General features: G+C 46.0%; 1 protein-coding gene and 1 long non-coding RNA gene across 2 annotated transcripts in view; one reads left to right on the top strand and one right to left on the bottom strand.

Moving 5' to 3' along the window:
• Nucleotides 1–16,190, top strand: part of LOC119374907 (L-asparaginase) — a 61,067-nt gene extending 44,877 nt beyond the window's left edge. Inside the window, exons 6-9 of the mRNA XM_049411076.1 lie at nt 4,788–5,035; nt 6,053–6,152; nt 12,579–12,773; nt 13,734–16,190. Of these exons, the coding sequence (XP_049267033.1) occupies nt 4,788–5,035; nt 6,053–6,152; nt 12,579–12,773; nt 13,734–13,790 (600 nt within the window). The 3' untranslated portion in view covers nt 13,791–16,190. The remainder of the gene's footprint in view (nt 1–4,787; nt 5,036–6,052; nt 6,153–12,578; nt 12,774–13,733) is intronic.
• Nucleotides 16,191–20,549: 4,359 nt separating this feature from the next.
• On the bottom strand, nt 20,550–21,955 carry LOC125760373 (uncharacterized). The gene is made up of 4 exons (XR_007417943.1): nt 21,423–21,955; nt 21,284–21,350; nt 21,001–21,115; nt 20,550–20,852 (listed from the first exon to the last, which is right to left on the bottom strand). It is a non-coding gene; the product is annotated as an uncharacterized LOC125760373 (long non-coding RNA).
• Nucleotides 21,956–22,602: the final 647 nt, after the last annotated feature.

Genomic DNA, 22,602 nt, shown 5'->3' with positions numbered 1-22,602 from the left:
AGAACTGTCAAGAACTTCTTGCACACATGCACACCGGTTCGTAAAACGTGCGTGAGTTCTCGGGATACGTATAAGCACTACATATCAGCTTAACGCTTCTGGTGTTGGTAATACCCACGTTGCCAGTGGCAGCGTTACCCAACCGTAAACAACTGGTTATATAACACATATGCGGCTCTTCAACATATATATGTGTGCGTATAAAATTTATACAAATCTTTAGCGTCATTTTGTAACGTGCCGCTCAGTAAAAAAATTACGCCACAGTCACCTACCCACCGCATGCTTCGCATAACATCGACTCCTACGGTACGTGGGATCTGCCGAATTTTTAATACATTATATCAAGGGGGGGTTTTGCCAGGACCAAGCCAATTCGTCGTAAAACGCGGATCGTCGCAGGACCGGGGGACGTATAATCGAAGTTCCACTGTAACTTTGAGGAAAGTAAAGTGAACAAAAAGATAACTTGCCACCAGCAGGGACCGCACCTGCGACCTTCGAATAACGCATCCGATGCTCTACCGCTGAGCTACGGCGGCGGTCATCCTCTCGTCCACTTTATGGGGTATATATGTGCATTTAAACCTAAGAGTGTTAGCACCGATCGCAGCCATGACGGTGAGTGTGGAACACTCTTTTTCTGCCTGTTGGCGTCACGTAGCACGTGACCTTTTTACGAGGTGGCAGCTGACCAATAATCTCTCGCATACTACCTGAAAGCATCAAGTCTGCCAGAACGAGACCCTCACTATGAACGAAGGAAAAAAGGTGACTTTTTAAGGGCTCATTTTTCTTTGTTAGACACAATATTAAAGGGACACTAAAGAGCAAAACGATTTTTCTCGCATTAGTTAAGTAGTCTACCAAGATACCAAAAATACCGCGCTTGCTGTGAGAAGACGCTTAATAAGCGAGAAAACGCGCAAAAAGAAAATACAGGTGGCGACGCCACCTTGGAATTCCCGCACCATTTGCCGTGACGTCACATATTTTTGACGGCGCCTGCTTGGGCCTACATAGTTCCTAATCGGTTAAATCGAAGTACATTGTCCTCTGAGGGGGCCAGAGACTTTACATAACGAATTTGTGGAAATTTCGTTGAGTCAGTGGTGCCAAAATACGTTAAATGCTCTTGGAAATCTTTTACGTCACGAATTACAAAGTTCGGAGCAAAATTTAAAAATGAAACTTTGAACTTGGTTTTCTCCTCTAATAATAAACCTATGGTGGTGAAATAAACTGCACAAGAGTCTTCCGAGCACACTTTATCAATCTAAACCAATTCATTGTTTCTCTTTAGTGTCCCTTTAATGAGAACTAACAGACAATAATGCCAAGGAAAGTATAGGGGGTGTTCATAATGATTTTTAAGGCGCAAAGCAGGACAAACACAAGAAAGGACACGGGACGGAGCGCCACTAACAACTGAAGTTTATTCGCAGAAATTCACATATAAATATATGTCGTCCTCAGCGCGTGCGCAGAAAGTTGTATTGCCATCAATGGGGGCGGGATAAAGCATGTTCAATGAACTTTTTCTCTGATTTGTACAATACTATAGACGTGTCGCTGACGCACATGTCACCTTTTTTATCGATAAAAAATGCTTCCATTAATTCTCTGGCAGTTTGGTCTGAGCTTTTAGTGATAACCCGCACCTCAGTAAATCGCGGTCCACAAGAGCTTAACGGGCACTGCCTGATGTGCTTAGGCAAATTGGGGCCCTGTTTATTTGGCTCTACATTTCGTTCGTGCTCCCTGATTCGCTCATTTAGGCATCTGCCGGTTTGTCCAATATAGGAGCAGCCGCACGCAAGAGGAATCTCGTACACTACCCCTTCAGCACATTTCGTGTAGGATAGCCCATGTCGAGTTCCACAGCCTCTTACATTCTGAAGGTCTTTTTCTTTTTCTTTTCCTATTTGAGAGCAAAGCCCTCCGAGCTTCCTGGGCGCAGAAAAAACGAGCGGAACACCATGTCTGCTCGCAACCTTTTTCAGGTTATGGGCCAACTTGTGCACATACGGCACGGCCACCGGTCTGACCTCTTCACGAGGGACCTCAGCAGCGGCCCTAGGAGCCCTTTTCTTCATTTTTTGCAAGAGGCTTTCAGCGACTCCGGTGACGAGCGAGCCAGGGAACCCAGCTGAAGCCAGCCTGACCAATTGGTTGTCGAAACTAGACTGCATCTTGTGAATACACGACTTTCTGACGGCGGATTCCAAACATAGCGATGCGATTCCCTGTTTAACTAACTTTGAATGACAGGAGTCATATGGCAGAAGCGCCTTCTTTGTATGAGGGGCATACCCCCAACAGACCTGATTGGCACAAAACACAATTTGCAGATCTAAGAACTGCAAGTGATTACCATTAGGCAGTTCACTCGTAAATTCCAAGCCTTTTCCATGTTGTCTGAATAGCGATAAAATCTGGTCCACAGCCTCATCGAAGTTAACGCTTCCTTCCTTGGTTAAAATGATCAAAAAATCGTCCACGTACCTAAAAACTTTAAGAACAGTGTTAGAAGGTAAAAGCTGCTGCAAGACCCGGTCAATTTGTGAAAGGAAAATATTACATAAAACAGGCGCGACACAGGATCCAATGCATATACCGGTTTTCTGCAGATAAAACTGCTCGTCAAATGCGATAAAAGTCGACTTCAGGTAAAAGTTTAAAAGGTTTAAAAAGTCATCAATGGAAAGGCCAGCAGTGTTTTGAAAGGAAACCGGGTCATTTCTTTCAATGCACTCTCGAACTGCAGCAAATAAGGCTTCATGTGGAACAGAATAAAATAAATCAACCACATCTACAGAAAAGGCCCGTCCAACATCATCGTTTGCATGGAAAAATTCACACACATCATCGGACCTTTTCGTTAAGAACGGGTCGTCTACGTTTAACATGCGCAAGTGTTTCAACAGATAAAGGCTCAGCTGGTTCTGCCATGAACCCTTCTCGGTAACGATTGCTCTAAACAGCAAACCGTTAGAAAGAGCAAGACGAAAGTAGGAAGTGATGTAGTGATTGTGGGGGATATTAACCTACCTGAGAAAGTGTCGTCGGTGCTTCAAAAAGGACCCAAGTTTGGTTTAGAACCAAAGGTTACCCCTCACGAACTGATCGCCGTTAATCGTCGTCAGAAACACTTCGTCGTCACACGACTTTCTGACGGCGTTAACCGCCGTCAGAAAGTCGTGTATTCACAAGATGCAGTCTAGTTTCGACAACCAATTGGTCAGGCTGGCTTCAGCTGGGTTCCCTGGCTCGCTCGTCACCGGAGTCGCTGAAAGCCTCTTGCAAAAAATGAAGAAAAGGGCTCCTAGGGCCGCTGCTGAGGTCCCTCGTGAAGAGGTCAGACCGGTGGCCGTGCCGTATGTGCACAAGTTGGCCCATAACCTGAAAAAGGTTGCGAGCAGACATGGTGTTCCGCTCGTTTTTTCTGCGCCCAGGAAGCTCGGAGGGCCTTTGCTCTCAAATAGGAAAAGAAAAAGAAAAAGACCTTCAGAATGTAAGAGGCTGTGGAACTCGACATGGGCTATCCTACACGAAATGTGCTGAAGGGGTAGTGTACGAGATTCCTCTTGCGTGCGGCTGCTCCTATATTGGACAAACCGGCAGATGCCTAAATGAGCGAATCAGGGAGCACGAACGAAATGTAGAGCCAAATAAACAGGGCCCCAATTTGCCTAAGCACATCAGGCAGTGCCCGTTAAGCTCTTGTGGACCGCGATTTACTGAGGTGCGGGTTATCACTAAAAGCTCAGACCAAACTGCCAGAGAATTAATGGAAGCATTTTTTATCGATAAAAAAGGTGACATGTGCGTCAGCGACACGTCTATAGTATTGTACAAATCAGAGAAAAAGTTCATTGAACATGCTTTATCCCGCCCCCATTGATGGCAATACAACTTTCTGCGCACGCGCTGAGGACGACATATATTTATATGTGAATTTCTGCGAATAAACTTCAGTTGTTAGTGGCGCTCCGTCCCGTGTCCTTTCTTGTGTTTGTCCTGCTTTGCGCCTTAAAAATCATTATGAACGTTCACCAACTTGCCCAACAAAAAGTTCTCCTAAAAAAATAGGGGGTGTTATTTGTAGTAATTAGAATATAAATGTGAAGAAAGTAAAGTGGACGAAATGATAACTTGCCGCCGGCAGGGACCGAAGTGATGTTGCACTAATGGCTGCATTTGTACTTTGGCCCAGGCCAGTTGCACACGCAGCTTGAGTGGATGTAACTGATGTTAGTGCCACTTTGGTCCTTTTTACAGCTCACTTGGTTGACTCACCCAAAGAGGCAGCTGTGGCACACATGCATGCAAGACCAGCATAGATGCATTTAGTGTAAACATGCAACTGCTGTTTATAGTGACTGAAAACCGGTTCAAAAAGTGTTGTTGTACAGTATTTAAACTGTGGTGTATCGCTGCTGTCACATTAAAGTGGGATAGGTAGAACTTGGGCAGGCAATGGACGCTCTCTATCGACTGCTTGCTCTTTGGGTTAACACACATTTTTGGTCCAAACGAGTGTGGCCATTGTGTTAGTGCACTATATATGAAAGGTCACCTTCAGATGACAAGCCCATGGAAGCATCACTTGATTCTGCTGTAATCGATGCTTGCTAGCTTTGATCGTTGCACCACTTGCCTGGGAAATTGTGGAATGGGCAACTCTCTGTGTTTTATGAACTGTTGACAATGCGGCAGTGCCACGCTCCTCGATTACAGTGGCAGCCATTCCATGGATGTGCAGTTGTGGATGTCTGCTGCTGCAGGGTGCCTACCTGTCTTCGTGCGACTACGACTTCCGCACGCCACTGCACGTGGCCTCGAGCGAGGGCAACACGGCCATGGTGCGCTACCTCCTCCAGCATGGTGCCAGTGTGCACATGCGTGATCGCGACCACCACACGCCACTCATGAGTGCCATCCTCTGCGACCAGCATGCTGTCATTGAGCTGCTGGTGCAGGCAGGCGCCCACCTCAGCTTGCCTGCTTCGCAGCTGGCCGACGAACTGTGCACGTTAGTCACCTCTCGGCACCACCACTCAATCTAAGCAAAGATTCCTTCGCTGCATGCGTCCCACTGGGGTGGTCATATCTGTCTTTTGCATGATAAAGCAGATCTCTTACAAAGAAAGGCTGTTCTTGTAGCATAATGCTGTGAGGACAGAAAACACCATTGGGTTACTAAAGGCACTTTTACACTAGAACGACACGACACCAGTTTCGGTCTGCCGATTGTCATCGGGAGTGTCTTTTGTCGAATCGTTGTCCAATTTACACTGCAATGAACAGCAACAGTCGGCCGATCGTCTGTGAAAGGCGTCGTCTGCGTCTTGTCGTGCTCCCAGCCTCTCGTCGGCCAATTCTCTTGTTGCACAGAAGCGGCACCGACTAAACTTGCGCGAAAAAATTGAAAACAGGGGACCACCTGCTCCTCATTTCAGCTGTCCTCCCTCGTCTACCATTGTCCCTCTTGGCATAATTGGTGCCATACCCGTCACCCCCCCTGCTGCGTCGCGGAGCGGGGTGCGGATAAGAAAGTGGGAGCGAAGAAAAGGCGTCGGAGGGGTGCGCAAGATGCCTATTGTCCAATGCCCGAGGATCTCCTCCTCAAGGGGGGCCTCTATTATCTCCCCCGGGATCTCCCCTTCGAGGGACGTTTGGTTTGGGCAAGGCGTATTTTCGCTCGGCCACCAATCTCCCAAAGACTTTTCGAAGACATGTCCGCCGATGCGTTTTGCTGGTGTTTTTGGTCTGCCATCATGTTACACTGCAACGACATGCTGTCTTTCGAAGTGTTGGCGTCGGCCTAGTGTGACCACATGGTCTGGCGACATCGGCCGACTGTCTGCGTCGGTGTCGTGTCGTTCTAGTGTAAACACGCCGTAGTTTGACAGTCTGATCGTGACTTTGTTTGTTGAGTTGTGAATACACCCTTAGACAGCCCAAAAGATAATGCTTCTTGCCTAACACCTCTTACCGAGTGTGGTTAATGCTGAGCAGTTCTAAAGTCTCATGTTTGTTGCCATTCTAGAGCGGCCAGGAATGGCAATGTGAAGCGGCTAGAGTCCTACAAGCTTGCTGGAGCCAGCTTCTATGAAAGTGATGTGACGGGACGAACATGCCTTCATGCTGTAAGTGTACAGAAAAAAGAAAGGCAGTGTTGTTCATCATGTTTTGTGTGCTTATGCTCGTGATAATCTTTTCCTGCAACATGCTGACTTTGGATTTAAAAATTCTTTCTTTAATGCGTGTTCTGTGATCAAACGAGAAAGGAGCCCTCGAAGATAATAGAAAACTATGTTTTGTATGTGTGTCATAGGTAGTGCAGCAACTGACTTGCAGCAGAAGCTCCTACACATTGTTTGTAGCACGGAGCCACAGGGAAATCCATATGGATTCTTCGGAAGGAAAGCTGGTCTGGGGATTGAACTCAGGACCACCGCCTTTTCGGTGCAGTCACCCTACCAGTTGAGCTAACCAGGGAGCTAGCAATTGGCAGTGCAAGGGCAAATTAACATTGTTTATATCCAGCTACCACATACAACTAACTGTAGTCGGATACTACTAAAGAAGTCTGGAGAGGCCAGACGACCGATGCACGGCACCCTCCGCAACTAAAGAAATAGTCCCACTCATGCACGTGCCGATGTTCTCCGAAGGCAGAGCCACCGGCCGTCTGGCTCATGACGTCAGTGCACGCCTATTGGGGCAGGCTTGTGTGCCTTTGAGGAGGAAATTCTCAAGTTGTATCCAACTATAGGTGTGTTGAATGTAACCAAGGCTTCATTTGCAAGTTGGAGCTCTTCATTTAGAACGACAGAATTGTGCAGAACCACCCCTTGAAACTTGAGAAAAAACTAAGCTTGTGTGAATATTCTAGCACTTCGAATATTCGAAATGAATGAATAGGTGTAGATTAGTGTGCACGTAACCCCTCTGTAAAGGTGGTTTCATTGCAGTGGAGGGATGCTATACTGTGAATACACCTTTACAGGAAAAATCCGCACTGCCGCGAGGTCCAACATCAAGGTTAATTGAACATATTACCCTCACATCGATTCATTGTTTTTTAAGGTTAAAAGCTTGTTGTACTGGCTTATATGTTCTAAGTATAGTCAATTTTAAAACTTAACATATTTTACAGGTTATCACTTGCATTCTACCGAAAGTGAAATCCTGAATTCAAAGTTCCTTCCACTTCCTTAGAACCAAAAAAAATGACATTTGCACATGCCTTGTTTCAATAAAAAAAAAAAAAAGACATTGTGCAGGTTAGTTCACTATTCGCTTCGGATTCACTTCGAACCTAAAATTGACTATTCGCACAAGCCTAGAAAAAACACATTGGGTACATGGAGTTCACAAGTGGAGCACAATGTTGACCTCTAAACAGCCTGTTTTCTAACAGATCTATACTTGGACAGCCTCGGGCAGATTCCTATAGAAAGATGCTGTTGTCTGATTGTGGGCAAGCTACAGCTGTGTATCTTAACTGTAAATGGCCCATGTACTGTGTGATGTCATTGCACCTTAAAGTGGTCCAAGTTATCCACACCCCACCAGCATTTCTGATAGTCATTTTGGAACTCTCCCATAAGCCAAGCCATAATATTATGAGCATTAACAGTATGTGTCACCAAAAAAAAAAACTGATGCAGTTTACTAGGAAGGCTGTATTAGCAAAATATTTGTAGATTGAATTTTGGAAGAATTACACACTTTTGAGAGAAACCGGCCGTTGTCTGCTCAGCCATGCCTGCCCGACATGAATGAAATGCCTTTGTAATGACGGACATTGAGTGGGAAACATTGCACTAGGTCATATTATTGGGCAAGCCCTTAACTCATTTGAAAGCGATCTTCTTCAGTCATAGAAAAGGTGGACCCCTTTGCATTTGCACTGGGCTGTGTGCCCAGGTTTTGTAAAATGCAGTTTAATTTCTTAAAAAGAGCATCGCATGTAAACAGCAGACATTGCAAGATCGTGACCAACAACATCCCTAAAGTAGAAAACTGCAACCGTTCTATACTGGCAGTACTACAATGAAACCTTGGTGAAAAGAATCTCACGGGACCACCAAAAATATTGGTATCATCCGAAATTCATATCATCAGAAAGCATGGAAAATTATCATGCGACAAAAGAAAGCTACCATACATTTTAATTTATTGTTTTTCAGGGCCGCAGCAACATCAGGAAAAACCCTGAATGATTGTCAGTTAAGTTTTTAGATGTCGACAATCATACCAGCACTCATAAATATACGGCCCGTACGCACGTATTTAATTAATGAACCAGGTGCGCTGTGACCCACAACAGCAGTAGCCCCTTCCACATTTTAGTATGCAGTGATTCCACTCCTGCGCCAACTGCGCCAAAGTGCGCCAAATTGTATTTACTGTGCCATCCTGATAATATCGACGAAAATTGCGCCAAACTGCGCCAAAGTCTCGGTTTTGGGGGCATCTATCACCGGCAGTCGCACGGCCGGCGCGTCAGAACATGTGCAGCTTGATCTTGGGGCTGCCAAAGTCACAACCAGGGACCAAGAATTATTCCGCTGAATAAATAGCGCTCGCGCGTGCGTCCCGAATAAGCCACGATGCCATGCACGGTGCCGACGCAGCTTCTGTTCTGCAAGTCGGCTCGACAGCAAAACGCGCTCTCCGCAGAGGCTTGTGACGTCTAGGCCTCTCGGTAGCGAGAAAGTGCGACGGCCATTCATTGGCGGACGTCGTCTGTTCCAGAAACGCTGCTGATAGCTCGTTTCAAGCGTCGCACGGCACGTAAGGAAAGCAATGTTCAGTAATAACTACTACATGTGTGCTGCTAAAATGTCTGTCACTTCTGTTTCCGGACATCGCGGAATGAAATCTGGGATCGCTAGCAGTATATATATGGAACAATATCGAATTTTCCTTGCTTCGCGTTTATGGAAGAGCACGCGAACGGTGGAAACGCGTTCACACTTTTCCTCAGATATACTTTATCCATGGATCTTAATCCAGAAGAGCTTTTTCGTAATTGCTTATACCAGCACGTCCGAGTTTAATCACTCTGCGGTAAATACCCCCTAAATGGCCCTGCCCTTTCGAGCTCACGTGCTAGGGTTCCAATTCGAATTTTTTGCTTGCTTTTTAAAAATGTCATCTCATTAAGAAAAGCATATATCCTGGTCGGAGCAGCCGCAAATACGCAGCTGTCAGTAGCGGGCCCATCGCTGACGGCCCACAGTGAAGCGGCTACCCCATGTTACACGTCCGCCCCTCGCTTTCGGGGGTCAATAGCTGACGGGTAAAAAACTCGGTTTCGCTTAAGGGCGAAGCAATGAATGCGATACCAACAAATTGTATTGTTAAACGAAGTAAGGCTAGCAGCTGACTCTTTTGGATCCGATCTCGCGTAACTCAACAAAACACCGGTTTAAGGGAATATGGCCACTCCAGGAACCCAAGCGTTTTCTTGCTCTGAGTTCTTGCTCTGAAACACGAAGTAAGCGTTGAGAGCACAGCAAATTTACGAGCCGTCTCCTGATGCCTCGAGATGGCACGCGCGCAAGCGACTGCGCCCTTCAAACGATGCGGTACCCTCCCCCGCTCCCCTGGCGTCCTTTCCTGCTCCTTACGAAAGACGGGCGGGTCGTTTCCTCTCTGTTTGATGAGCAATCGACGGCAGGCCCGCACGCGGGAAGATGTTATCTCATGCGCTGTCCGTGCGACGGAGACAGACGGCCGGCTAGTTTAATCTCCGCTTCAGCCGCGTTCGTCGCCAGCGCTCACGAGCTTTTACCGGCGGCTAGAATGCGCGTCGTGATGTTATTAATTTGGTCTTTATACAGAAAATTACGGCAATGGCGACGGCAAAAATCCGCGGAGAGTGTCCATATAATTGTTATCACAATAAACATTTGAAAAAAGTTAAGGAGCCATTTCACTCTGTGAAGTGGATGATAAACGAAGCTGTTTCGCGCATGGCAAGGAGGTGACATGGTGGAGGACAGTTTGGTATGTAAGGCCAGGTTGTTAACGTTCAATACGCAATATTAATGCGAAACCATCAGATGCTTTATCAAACACGAAACTTGACCGTCGGCGGCGTCAATCGATTGATGCAAAAAATAATCATGTGATGGCGTCATCATCACGTCATAGATCGTCAAAACTTGTGACGTCATCATGGCGTCAAATATCGTGATGTCACATGATGACGCCATCATGACACCGTCGCTTTACACTGCTTCCGTAATCGGTGCGCCGATCATGGAGCTAGCGCAAAACCAGGTGAGGTGCAGATAGCTTGCAGAGGAGGGGGAGGATCAACCCGTCGATTGAGAAGAAAAAGAGCCTGGCTTTCGCCTTGGAGTTTTCTTAGGGGGAATGCATTAGGGACAGTGGGGCTCTTTGGCATTGAGGCACTGCTGTACATCACGGCGTTTGTCTACAATGTCTGCCGATAACCACATAGATGTATTTAGAGTGTTATTTCATAAAGTGAAATTTTATTGATCTGGTATTCTGTTTATTTGCTAGTGTCAAAAATAATCGCCGAAGAGGTTAATTCAGAACACTCAACTGCATGAGCCCTTATTTTTTCATTAGCGAGTGAAGTATGGAGTTCTCCTGAGATGATTTTTTCCATGAGATTTGCAATGAATCGAAATATTTCTAGCCTTCATAAGAGCCCCATAGTAATATTCCAGTGCTTGAATGTTGTTGCAATATGCTTCTGTAGTGCACTCCAGGATGTAAAATTCGCTGCTCCAGAGTGCTCCCAGATGCAAAATTATCTGCTCCAAACTGCTCCAAGATGAAAATTTTGCTGCTCCAAAACGGAAATTTTGCTGCTCCAAAAATTGCTCCAAATCAGAAGTCCTCGGTAGCATCACTGAGTATGAATTTTTGCATGACACCGGAGTACTGCAGCGAAAGTAAGGAAAGAAGCGCTTTGACGTCATGGATCAAGGACACAAAGTTACAGGATCACGGTCCTGTGTTATGATTTTGTTATCGCAGAGGTGTCGGGGATGTTTTTTAGGAGATTTACGGCCGTGCCCACACTAGTGCAACCTCAACAGTCGCGCGTGTTGATGTTGTGAGGCCTGACTCCTTCGCCAAGACCGTCGTCGCCTTCTTTCGGTCCTCGTCCACCTTTCATAGGATGTCTGATTGCACGAAGCTGGCACGTGTAAACACAGTACGACGACAGCAGCCCACGTCGACGCGTTAGAAAAAAAAAAAGCATGGCGCTAATGTCCTCTGTAATCTAAATGCGAAGGCACACGGAGGCACATAAGAGCCTCAAAGATTCGCGTACACAATGTCGGAGGTCGTGACACGTCTCTGAAGGTTTATTGTGACCGTAAGATAAGTGTTTTTCTTACACCGTGATTCTCACGATTTGGCGGTGTGGCATGCATGCCCACGCTTGCATTCCCGTGCACGCACGTGCTTGGCGCGTCTTCCGCGACAGCAAGGGCAGCACCTCTTCGTACCTGGGCGGTAGCGTACATTCGCATCAAACGTCACTGGGTGAAAATCGGTTCGCAACAACCGTACTCCATTACATTGCAGGCCAATGGGCCTTGGCCGGGACCAATGAAAAATTCGTATCACTCGGAAATTCGTATGAGCTGTGATCGTATCACCGAGGTTTCACTGTAACCTATGGGGTGGGAACTTGCAGGATTATATAAAGAGAAGTTAAGAACCATGTAAGATGTGGTAGAATCAAAAATGTTAGGCATAACATTAAGAGACAGGAAGAGAGCAGGGTGAATTGGAGAACAAACATGTGTAGGCAACATTCTAGCTGACATTAAGAAGAAAAACCAAGCTTGCATGATTGATGCAGCGCTAAAACATGAAGACGTAAAACAGAGTGCAGAGGGCATCAGTCATGCAACTATTCCAATTAGCCAAATTTCCATTCTGGAGCGATAGCAGCAACTACCGCTGAGAGCATGCGTCGGCAGGCTGTCCACATGTCTCTTCTTATTTCCGGTGCAGGCGTCACGTAACTGGAGTTGAGGACCACCGACGGAGAGGGAGAGGAGGAAATTGACATTGGCTGAGCTTAAAGGTTAAACGCACACACAAGATCATTTTGTGGTTGTTTAGCGGGAGGGGTAGAGCTCTAAAAATGGACCTGGGCAGGCCACGTAATGCGCAGGACAGATGACCGTTGGTCACTTGGAACGACGGAGTAGATACCAAGAGATGGGAGGCGTAGCCAAGGACGGCAATCGGGAAGTTGGTGCACATAAAATGAAGCCAGCTTGCGTGAGATAGGTTAAATTGGAGGTGGTCGGGGGAGACCTTCGTCCTGCAGCAGACATAAAAAACAGGCTGAAATCGATGATGAAAATTGAAATATCATAGGTGCATATTATGACTATGTACCCTCCTCTTGAAGCACTCGTGAGGGCATTACTTTGAACGCCGTTTCAGAAACACTTTAAAACAAACAAATTCTTTGGCAGTAAATGATGGCACATGATCCAACTTTACATCTTGCTGTAATGCATTACACCCTGCTTTCTTTTTCTTTCTCTCTCAAGGCTTGTGAGGCGGGACAGGAAGCAGTTGTCAGGTTCTTGCTGGAAAACAAGATTTGGCCTGAGACAAAGGACGTCTACAGCCACTCGCCCGAAGAAATTGCTCAGCTACTTGGCCACGTGAAGCTGCTTCAACTCTTCAAGAGCATCGTGCCGACTACAAATGGGACGACTCGGGATCCTCACCAACGACCACCCGTGTAGTACAATCATATGGCACTATAGTAGCACTCAGTGTACATTGTGTACAGGGTTCATTTAGCCTAGCTACCAAAGTTTATGTTCGCACGAGGCAGTTTCGTCTTAAGGTATTGTTCAATAGTCTCTCACATTTGCATCCTTAGCACAGGGTACTTCAATATGAGATATGTAGTATTTTGGCGGTCATGCCAAGGCTTTCAGTGCTAGAGAGAATTTGTGGCTGTTAGCTCTGTTAAATGTTTGTTGGAATATTTTATCTCTACTTGGACTTGCTTGATTAGCTGGCAGCATCGAAATGACTGCTGCTTCGATACACGTGCCTCAGTGTGGCATATTGTAGTATGCAAGTATTAGCATGCGTTATCTCGATCTCATGCATATTATCCATTGCAGCCTTTAGCAATGAATATTCATGTAGAATTACCTCAATGCCCGTCCAACATGTTTTTGCTTTGGACGAGATGATATTCCTGTTGTGCGAGGTGCAAAGAGTGGGTGTGGACATTGTGAATGTCTTTTGTGTGAAATAAGTGCTGCTGCTGGTTTTCGCAGCTTTGCAATGGTGCGTTTACGTCCTGCACTTGTGTAATCTCTCTTGTTGCAGCTACATGATGAGGAATCCTTAATAATCCTTAATTTTCGAGTTGGCTGTTGTGTGTGTGCCTGTTTAGCACAAACAGTTCAGGTCAACCAAGAGAAAATGCAGACATGAGAATACAGATGCTTGCATGGGTGCAAATTAATGCGACTGAGAGCTCTGAGACAATAATTTTTTTTTTCTCCTGGCACCTTCTGTGCCCAATCTCACCGTATACTCTTTCGGGAAAACACGAGACTGGCTTTGCAATTGCCTTGGCAGCTCCGGTTACAGCAGCACTTGGGTCCAGATCACCACAGCCTTATGTTGAAATGATAAAAATATAGCTAACTGATTAAGCGTATTGCTTCTCCTTTTAGACTCTGCTGCAGACATCCAGCCACCACAGGAATCACATTTCAATTGGTTGTTTTTGACTGAGACTTTGCACGTAAAGCCCAGATGATGTAGATCAACACTATTACGAGGGTCACTCAAGTGAAAACTGCACGTTTACAAAACTCTATGATTCCTGCGTGCTCAATGCAAGCCTTCCTCGAGTGTGCACAACTACCTGTTCACCATGCCCACAGTGAAACTTGTTGCTGCCCAGGGCTTCCTTTAGTGATCTGAACATACACAGGATTGTCACAAATGACAGACTCTTGCTTTGGATTATCTGACATTTAATAAAACAGAACAGAACTGCAAGTTGGTATATATGCACAGTTGGACCAGCTTGAACAGGTATGCAAGATGTGACACAATGAAATGGCCCTGTAGTGGTGCTTGGCAATGTTAATGCACTTTCAGCACTGCTGAGTTAGTGTTCCCCACTTGAAAAAAACCAGACAGTTGCATTAGGCCGTCTGTGAGCCTAGAAGCTTTAAAAACCATTAATGATGACAAATCGTCAAATGTAGGATGTTGCATTCCTTGCTTACTTCAAGCCTCTGTTCAGAACTTATGCCTAGTTTGAACCAAAGGGGTCTAATTGTAATTGTAACTGACAACCACATAAAACCCAAAACAGACACAGGACTTGCACAAGATCTGTTTGGTGTTTTTATTGTGATTGCTTGTCTGTGTGGGCCATATACCCTTCAGCATGCCATGCCAACTATAGCCCCTGTTGAAGCTCTTTTTGAATGGTGGGCCAATGAGTATCTTTATGTTAAGGCCTTAAAATGCACAATCAAACGCGAAAATTGACCATCAGCATTGGTGGCGTCAACATGAACGATGAAAAAAATCATCACGTGATGACATCACTGTATGAGGTCATTCCAACATTTGCCCACATGTTACGTCGTCATGAAGTCACCATGACGTTGCATGAGGACGTCATCACACGACATTGTTGCTTCGTCAAAGGTAGGCCGATCATGGAGGCAGTGCAAAACCACGTTATGCACACAAAACGTTTGGAAGGTGTCGGGGCGGGATCAAAACATCCACTGAGAAGAAAAAGACGGCCTTCGAGTCGTCTTAGGCGATTGCATAAGGGACCCTGTGGCTTGTACAGTGTTCTGAACAATCAGGGCACAGCTGCTGCTGTGGCAAGAGTGCTGTTAGAGTACTTACCAAGCCACATGGAGCCAGCCCAGTGTCACTGCAAGGTGAGATGTGCCGAATATGGCACCATCAGTTGTATCAAATGAAGGAGATAAGTATCATCGTAAGTAGTGCAACGAGACAGGAAAACAGAAAGGAAAAGACTGAACACAAACGTAAACTGACTTTATTCAAGGCAGATACACAGGTCTATATATCAACAAGCTGCGCAGGCACATTGCACATCGACCAATGGAGATAATAAAGCAGGAATTACCAAACAAGGCACGAAAGAAATTGCATTTCGGCATTGTCCAGCGAAATCAACGTGTCGCTCTCACACTCCCCACCTGCCTTCCTGATAAAAGATGCTTGTAACGTTTCATGAGCTGTTTTTGGCTTACTTCAGCCTAGGATTTGGCCTGGCAGAAATGCGATTTCTTCTGCACCTTGTTTGATAATTTCTGCTTTATTATCTCCATTGGTCGTGATGTTGCACCTGCACAGCTTGTTGATATATATAAACCTGTGGATATGCCTTGAATAAAATCAGTTGTCGGGTTGCGCCTGTGTTCGTCTTTTCCTTTCTGTTGTTCTGTCTAGTTGAGCTATTTACGATGGCATCTATGTCCAAACACCAACTCACTCAACATTCAACTCTTTTAAAGTATCAAATGAAGCTTTATTTCTAATCAAATTTATAAAGGGAGATTGTTTTGCATCACTGAGGTGCCCGAAGCCAAGCTTGCACAGCAAACTTCCATGGCAAGCACCTCCACCAATAATTGATTTATAATGCCCTCAAGCTCAAATGACATTACAGATGAGGAGGCTATAGCTGTAATTGAAAACATCTTTTCTTTTGTTGACCATAGTTCGCTGACCACTCTAAGCTCTGCGTGTATGTTGCAAAAATAGGGATCCCTGAACACCTAGTAATTGTAAAATCCGTTACATGGAACTTGTAAAAAGTGGCAACGCAGATGTGCTTGGCTACAAGTGGCACTGACTCCCAGGTCTAAGTGCAAAGGTATACCCGATAAAGTGTACAGGAGGACGACTGCCGTCGTAGCTATATTGGTAGAGCATTGGACACGTTATTTGAAGGCTGCCTTTTCGTCCACTTTAATTTCATCACATTTATATCATAATTACTGCAAATAATGTCCCCTATACTTTCCTTGGCTTGATTGTCTGTTGGTTGTCGTGAATGTTTTGTCTAACAAAAAAAACAAGCCCTTAAATTCCCCTTCTTTTGTTAATACAGATGGGAAGTGTTTATCATTTTTTTTTTGACATGAAGTGGCTGATTCCGCATATATATGTGAAAAAACGGCTTTAATAAATTTGTAAGTCAGCGCTGCCATGTGTTCGCTTTCTGTGTCCTCTTCTTTCACGTGCGCTGTCCGATTCATAACACAGATTAGTTTGAGGTCTGGAAAGGTGTAAGGAAACGGTGTACTTATTCCACATACTATATACACAAACTGTGATGTGGATGGCGGGAATATAGGAGTGAAAGGAACAAAGGTAGCCAACTTCACAGACAAATGTATAACAAAAATATCTGCCTCTTTACATAATTCAGATAAACAAATCTGGGTGCCACTGGATGATGTCTAAAAAGCTCTCCTTCAAATCATTGAAAGAAACAGCAGCAGGATAGTTCACTGAGCTGGAATGAAAAAAAGACAGTTAAAAGAAGTATCTATACACTCAAACCTCGATATAGGGAACCCAAGCTCAAGTTTGCGGCGCGACGACAGCGCCACGCTGGCCGCGCTGCGGCTCTGTCGGAAAGCTCTGTAGTGCATGCGCGGCGTACTCGGCCCCTTTCACTGTAGCACGAGCGCACGCGTTCTTCTGTCGGGTAACTGCAGGGGGGCTGTCAGCTCGGCACGTTGAACCGAGAGGCTTGCTATGGGAAGCTGCGCATTTCCGCGATGGCAGAAGCGACCCCGCGGAAGCGCAAGCGAGGTCCGTATTGCGGTTTAGTGGCCAGCCACAACAGTGCAGACAACACCAAGGCACACAATTCAAGCGACTACAGTAATGACTGCTTTCTGTCTTCTCGCATTGTTTAAGTCCAGTTACGGTTGTAAGTGAAGCAACTTTGTGCTTTGATTCCCCGTGTTCGTGAGACCTACCCCCCAAGCAACATTTTATCCTTGGCAAAATGTCGGCCTGACGTCGCTGGCCAAGTGCACTGTCGTTGGCCCAACCTTGGCAACCAATGTAGGGCCGGTCTTGGGGATTGACGTTGGCCACATGTGGGTCTGCGTCGTCACCCGATGTAGGCCCGTCCACCGTGGCCGACGATGCCGAGTGCATGCCGCTCGCGGGTTGACCAAGGCCCGACATTACATAAGCGTGCGCTGCAGTTTTGAGTGAACAAGTGGCGCCGCCCGCGGCGCGGCGCGCTACTAAGCAGTAGAGTCACTAGAAAAACTTCAGAGTATCGCATCTGTTTTCCGCGCGCCGCCGCCGACGCGATTGGCTTACTCGCATCACGTGACCTCTCGCCGCCATATCCCTTCCAAGCGCTTTGGGTGCAGGCGCGTTGAATGCAGAGCGCGGCCGGACATTTAGCAGTACCACGGTCCCTAGAAGTACTTCGTCGCTGTTTTAAAGCGTCATGCAGATGCCAGAGAGTAGCTCACCAGTAACCGAACGTTGCTGGTGAGCTAGTCTGGGAATTTCATATATTTTTGCATTCCGTGTGAAAAACATTAACGTCAAAGAGCGTCGTTGTACGTGTTTACATAGTTGGCCGCGAAATGAATTCGCCCTCCTCGAAGAACACTCCTTTCTGTAGTGAACTACACAAAGTTTGCTGGAAAAACTCTCATGCAACAGGATACTTCACCTTTTCTGTTCGCTATGTTCAGCGATGATGAAAACTACATACTACGTACCTTTCTATTTGCTCGGCTGTTTATATCTCGATCTGTTGAACAGATTGTGCATGCATTTCGAGTTATAAGCGTGTCGCGCACGAGAGCGAAATCGAAGACTTATTAAAATAATAACTGTTTACTGTATACCTTGAAGACAATTGTCGCATGACCATTTGCCACTGCGCAAAACTGAAGCGTGGAACTCTGTTGATAAAGTTGGTACAAGGCAATGTTATTAAGCGTACTTTATTTTAAAAAATGTTGCTAATGCTGCATTGCGCCGAGCGTACCCTTACAATACTGTTTAGTGGGTGAGAAATGGTCACAGCAAAAAAAAAAAAAAAAAAAAAAAAAATCGGCTCATCCTCCCACGCATTGAGGGAATCGATTTCATGCGAGCCCCGGATCTATATACATAGTGTGTTGCAGTAGCATGCGCGTTAAAAGGTTTCGGGATGTGCTATTCCTGATTAAAATAACATAAAGCACTGCGCCGAGAAAGTTTTAACAAGAGTGCATTGCGAAAAAAAAAACGTTGAAATTAAAAGCAGTGCAGAAGCCGAACCCCAGCTGTTTACGCGCTGGCAACGCAAAAAAAAAAAGACTTTGTCGGAACACAGCAAAATATTTGCAAATGCACTGCAACGTTGGGAATATTAAGGAGACAAAAAATAGGAAATCAAACAACTGAGTAGTGACATCAATCATTTTCGATGACCTATTTTCTACCTATCTGTTAGGAAATGACAACGTATTCGCAAAATAAGATGCACCTTACCTACCGCACGCCGATTCGCCCGTGCGTTCGGCTGCTGGCGTTCCGAACCGAGACAAATACTTCACGCACAACTTCCACTTACCGTACACACACTACTTCTATTACAGATAACACCCAGCTGAACAGCAAGCATGGTGCGCAAGTAAGGTATGCGTCAGCGATCAGTCGAAGGACGCAATGCTGAATGTTCGCGATGTTCGATAATGTTCTGGAATGCGCTATGAAGTGAACCTGAGCACCGACTGCAAAGCTAGCCCAAGCAGTCCACATTCACCAAGTGTCGAAGTAAATGGCATCTCGCACGGTCATTACGCGAATGCAACTATACAGCTCCGGACCTTGCGAACACACCCGGCCGTGAAACGAAAAGAGACCGATGAAGCCACGAAGAGAGTTCGCGAGCACATGGCAACATTCGCCGCACGTTTCATTAGCTACACCGCTTACCGCGCAGTATATTCATGACTGTCGATGACTCGAAATCACTTCTGATATCCTTTTGAAGAAACACACACACACACATATTGAAGTTACGCCGACCGTAACACGGCATCGAGGCGAAAAGATCGGTCACTTCTCAACACACGCTACCAACGCGCTGGACGGTTCGGAAGGGAAATGGCCGCCGCCGCCCAATGTTGCCCGCGTGCAGCCTACCTTTGCGGTACTCTGAAATTTTCGAGTGACTCTACTAAGCAGTCGCGGCTGAGAGCAGATGGTTACGGGCGGAACCATAGCAGCTCGAAAGGACGAACCTAATTCGCGGTCAAACGGGAGTGCAACTATACTGCTGCGTGCATGGCTGTCGCAACAGCTACGGAAACACTGGCTGTAAGCTGCCAAAAATAAAATTATATAGATTTTTATGGAAGGCTCACGAGAACGAGCGATGACAGCGTCGGATGAGGGCGGTGTGGCGCGCGAGATAAACAGACGTTCTTCATTTTTTTAATGCATTCCTTGCTATTACTACGCATATTTGCTCGTCGTGGTTATAAACTCTGCCTTCTTTTAGCCCCGATGGAGGTCTTCGGCAGCTTGTGAAGCACCAAAACCGCATAGGCAGTGCCCACTTCTTGGGCAATGATGAGAGAAGCTCGAAAGTCCTGCACTCTGCCTGTATGTCCTGACACTTTTGCCTGCGTGCTATGGGAAAGGCGACAGCGTGACCCTGTGACATATCTGTATCTAGAAGGGGACGCGGGTGATGGCCAGAGCTGCAGGCGCATGATAGCTAGGTCTGCGCAGGATGTCTGCTCGCACTTGTTGACAAACACTGACAAGGCGGCGCCGTGCTTGCGCCATCCGCGGCGCCCAGCCTTGCATGTGCACCTTGCTCCTACAATGTGCAATTGGTGATATATAGACAACTAAGAAAATGTGCAGAAATAATCGAAAAGCCCGAAGGAACGAGCGAATGTAAAAAAGCGAGAGGAACGAACGAACTTCCCAAGCAACATTTTATCCTTGGCAAAATGTCGGCCTGATGTCGCTGGCCAACTGCACTGTCGTTGGCCCAACCTTGGCAACCAATGTAGGGCCGGTCTTGGGGATTGACATTGGCCTCATGTGGGCCTGCGTCGGCACCCGATGTAGGCCCGTCCACCGTGGCCGACGATGCCGAGTGCATGCCGCTCGCGGGTTGACCAAGGCCTGACATCACATAAGCGTCGATTTACCGACGGCCGTGGTCGGTTGCGGACGTTCCTCGCTACTATTGCTCTGCTTTTTTTTTTCTTATTTTTTGTGCGTGTTTTAACAAAACGCATCAATTGTTTTTCTGGTGTGTTGATGCGTGTCGTATTTAATCTGAACGGGCAGTTTATAGAGGCGTTTAACTCTATCTGAATTAATTACGGGCAGAGTGCACATGTAAGACGGAATTAAACGCCTCTAACGGTCTGCACTAACGTGTTAATACGTAACACACAATAACAGAAAGACGTGAATATAAGTTTTCTCTCTTTATATGTTTATTTTGCAATTGTATAGATGTACTAATTTTACATGCAACATTGTTCGCACGGAGCGTTTGCATCAGCCCTTGTGCAACGCAACCGTACAGTCCATGTGATCGCTGCGTGATAGCGCTGACATATATATAAAACGGACGGCATTCTTGTTGGATCGGCTCCCTTCTTTCGGCCAGTTCTCGTGCTCTTGGCCCTGAACACGTACGCAGATGCGACGTTTTACCGTCGAGATGTGAGAGGGTAAATCGCCACCCTCATCAAGATGTGAGACTTGCATTGTTCTTCTGTCGGAGAAGACTGAAAGAAAGAACAATGAATAATATTCTGAGAAAGGTAGACTATTTACTTGACCAGTTGCACAGTCATGTCGCGTCTAGAAACTCTATTCACACAACTAAACAAAATTATTTTGTCACTGCACAAATAAGAAAAACACTGCACTTACAATAAATGCGAGTGTGCTGAAATTCTGAGAAGTGCTTCAAGCTCCACAGTGCACAAACTTGATAATATGTGGAGACAGGATGGATTGAGGTTTTCCTTGTTGGCTCGTAATGTCACTGCAAAACAAATGGTACAATAAATAGATTAATGAGAACACAATCTTACCTTCAAAGCGGCCGCAGGCCAGTCACATATTGTGTAGTCGGCATTTACAGCACACTTGCGACCAAATTCAACGTGAAAAGCGATTGCGTGAAACTTTTGTAACCAAGCATACGTCTTACCAGAATTCTTTTCAGTTGACGAGACCAGCGCAGCACGCTATCCACACCAGTCCTTGTTGCAGTGTTCCTTAGAGAAAACGGCAAAATAGGTTACGGTCTTACAATAAGATGCCACAAATAAAAAACAAGAAAATCTTACATATTTGCCCGTCAACGATGTCTTGGGTCCACGGACAAATATAACCACCGTTCGCCTGAACATTTCTTATCTGCCCGCTAGAAGAGACGACCAGATTGACGCATCAAGTGCGCAAATAAAATTTGATTTTGTCGCTAGACAGAAGTCACCATACGATACACCGAGGAAATAGAATGTCACTTACGAGTTCGCGTCAAATCCTCGGCAGCGGGAGACGGCCGCGCGCCTCCAGGATCAAGGCAAACGAAATGCTTCTGAGTGCTTGCCCAATGCCCGCCTCTGCGTAGTGTTTCCTCGCTCGAAAGAGCTACGATTTCGCGGGAAGGGAACTCCCGCACGCCACGGAGCTCGCTTCCCTCCCCAGCGCGGTGACAAAGAAAAAAAAAACCGCGAGAAGTCCGAGGTTCGGCGCTCCGCTTGCACGCCCCGCCGCCCTCGGCACATTCCGTTCCTCCTTTCAGGACTTGTCATTCTTTCTAGGAGAGGGATGTGATGCATGCTGCGTGCGCTCTCTCTCCAAAGTAAGACCGCAAGACCCCATCTTACCACTTTTTTTTTTTTTTCGGGGAACGCACGTGTGTCTGGTGAGAAAAAAAAAGGCGCGCGAAAACACTCTAGGGCAGCGCTAATGCGTCCAAGAAGCGAATCGAATTTGAATTGAATCGTTTTCGTTGTTAACACAAAATATCGTTGGCACCCTAACATTAAAACAAATTAACATGAAAACCATAAACTGAGCATCAAGTACAAATATTAAAACTCTTCAGAGTGTGCGGACTATCAAATTCTGGCTCTGCAAGCGACTTTTACGCTAATTTTGTGTTTATTTGGACATAGATAATATTTTGAAATATTCGTATTAACGCATATGGGCTATTCCCGAAGACCGAATCAAGTATGACGATATTCGATTCTATATTCCAAATGTTTTCATTATATCTGATGTCCTCCCTCTGTCATGCGGCTCGATCAGATCAATCATGTATTTATATTCACGACCGTGCTAAAGCGGTGGACAGTTCGGTGGACAGTTCAAAATGATCGATATTTTAATAGAGCCTAGCGCGCTATAGTATCAGGATCACAATTAAATTTCTGCTCGGTACTCGCATTTATTCCCATTTATTGATGTTGCTCAACCAAATGCTTTGCGTCTAATGCATGCAAAGGCGGACATTTT

Source organism: Rhipicephalus sanguineus, chromosome 11 (assembly GCF_013339695.2).
Source record: "Rhipicephalus sanguineus isolate Rsan-2018 chromosome 11, BIME_Rsan_1.4, whole genome shotgun sequence".
NCBI lineage: Eukaryota > Metazoa > Arthropoda > Arachnida > Ixodida > Ixodidae > Rhipicephalus > Rhipicephalus sanguineus.
The sequence above is the reverse complement of the archived record's forward strand: the minus strand, read 5'-3'. Positions and strand labels throughout refer to the sequence as shown.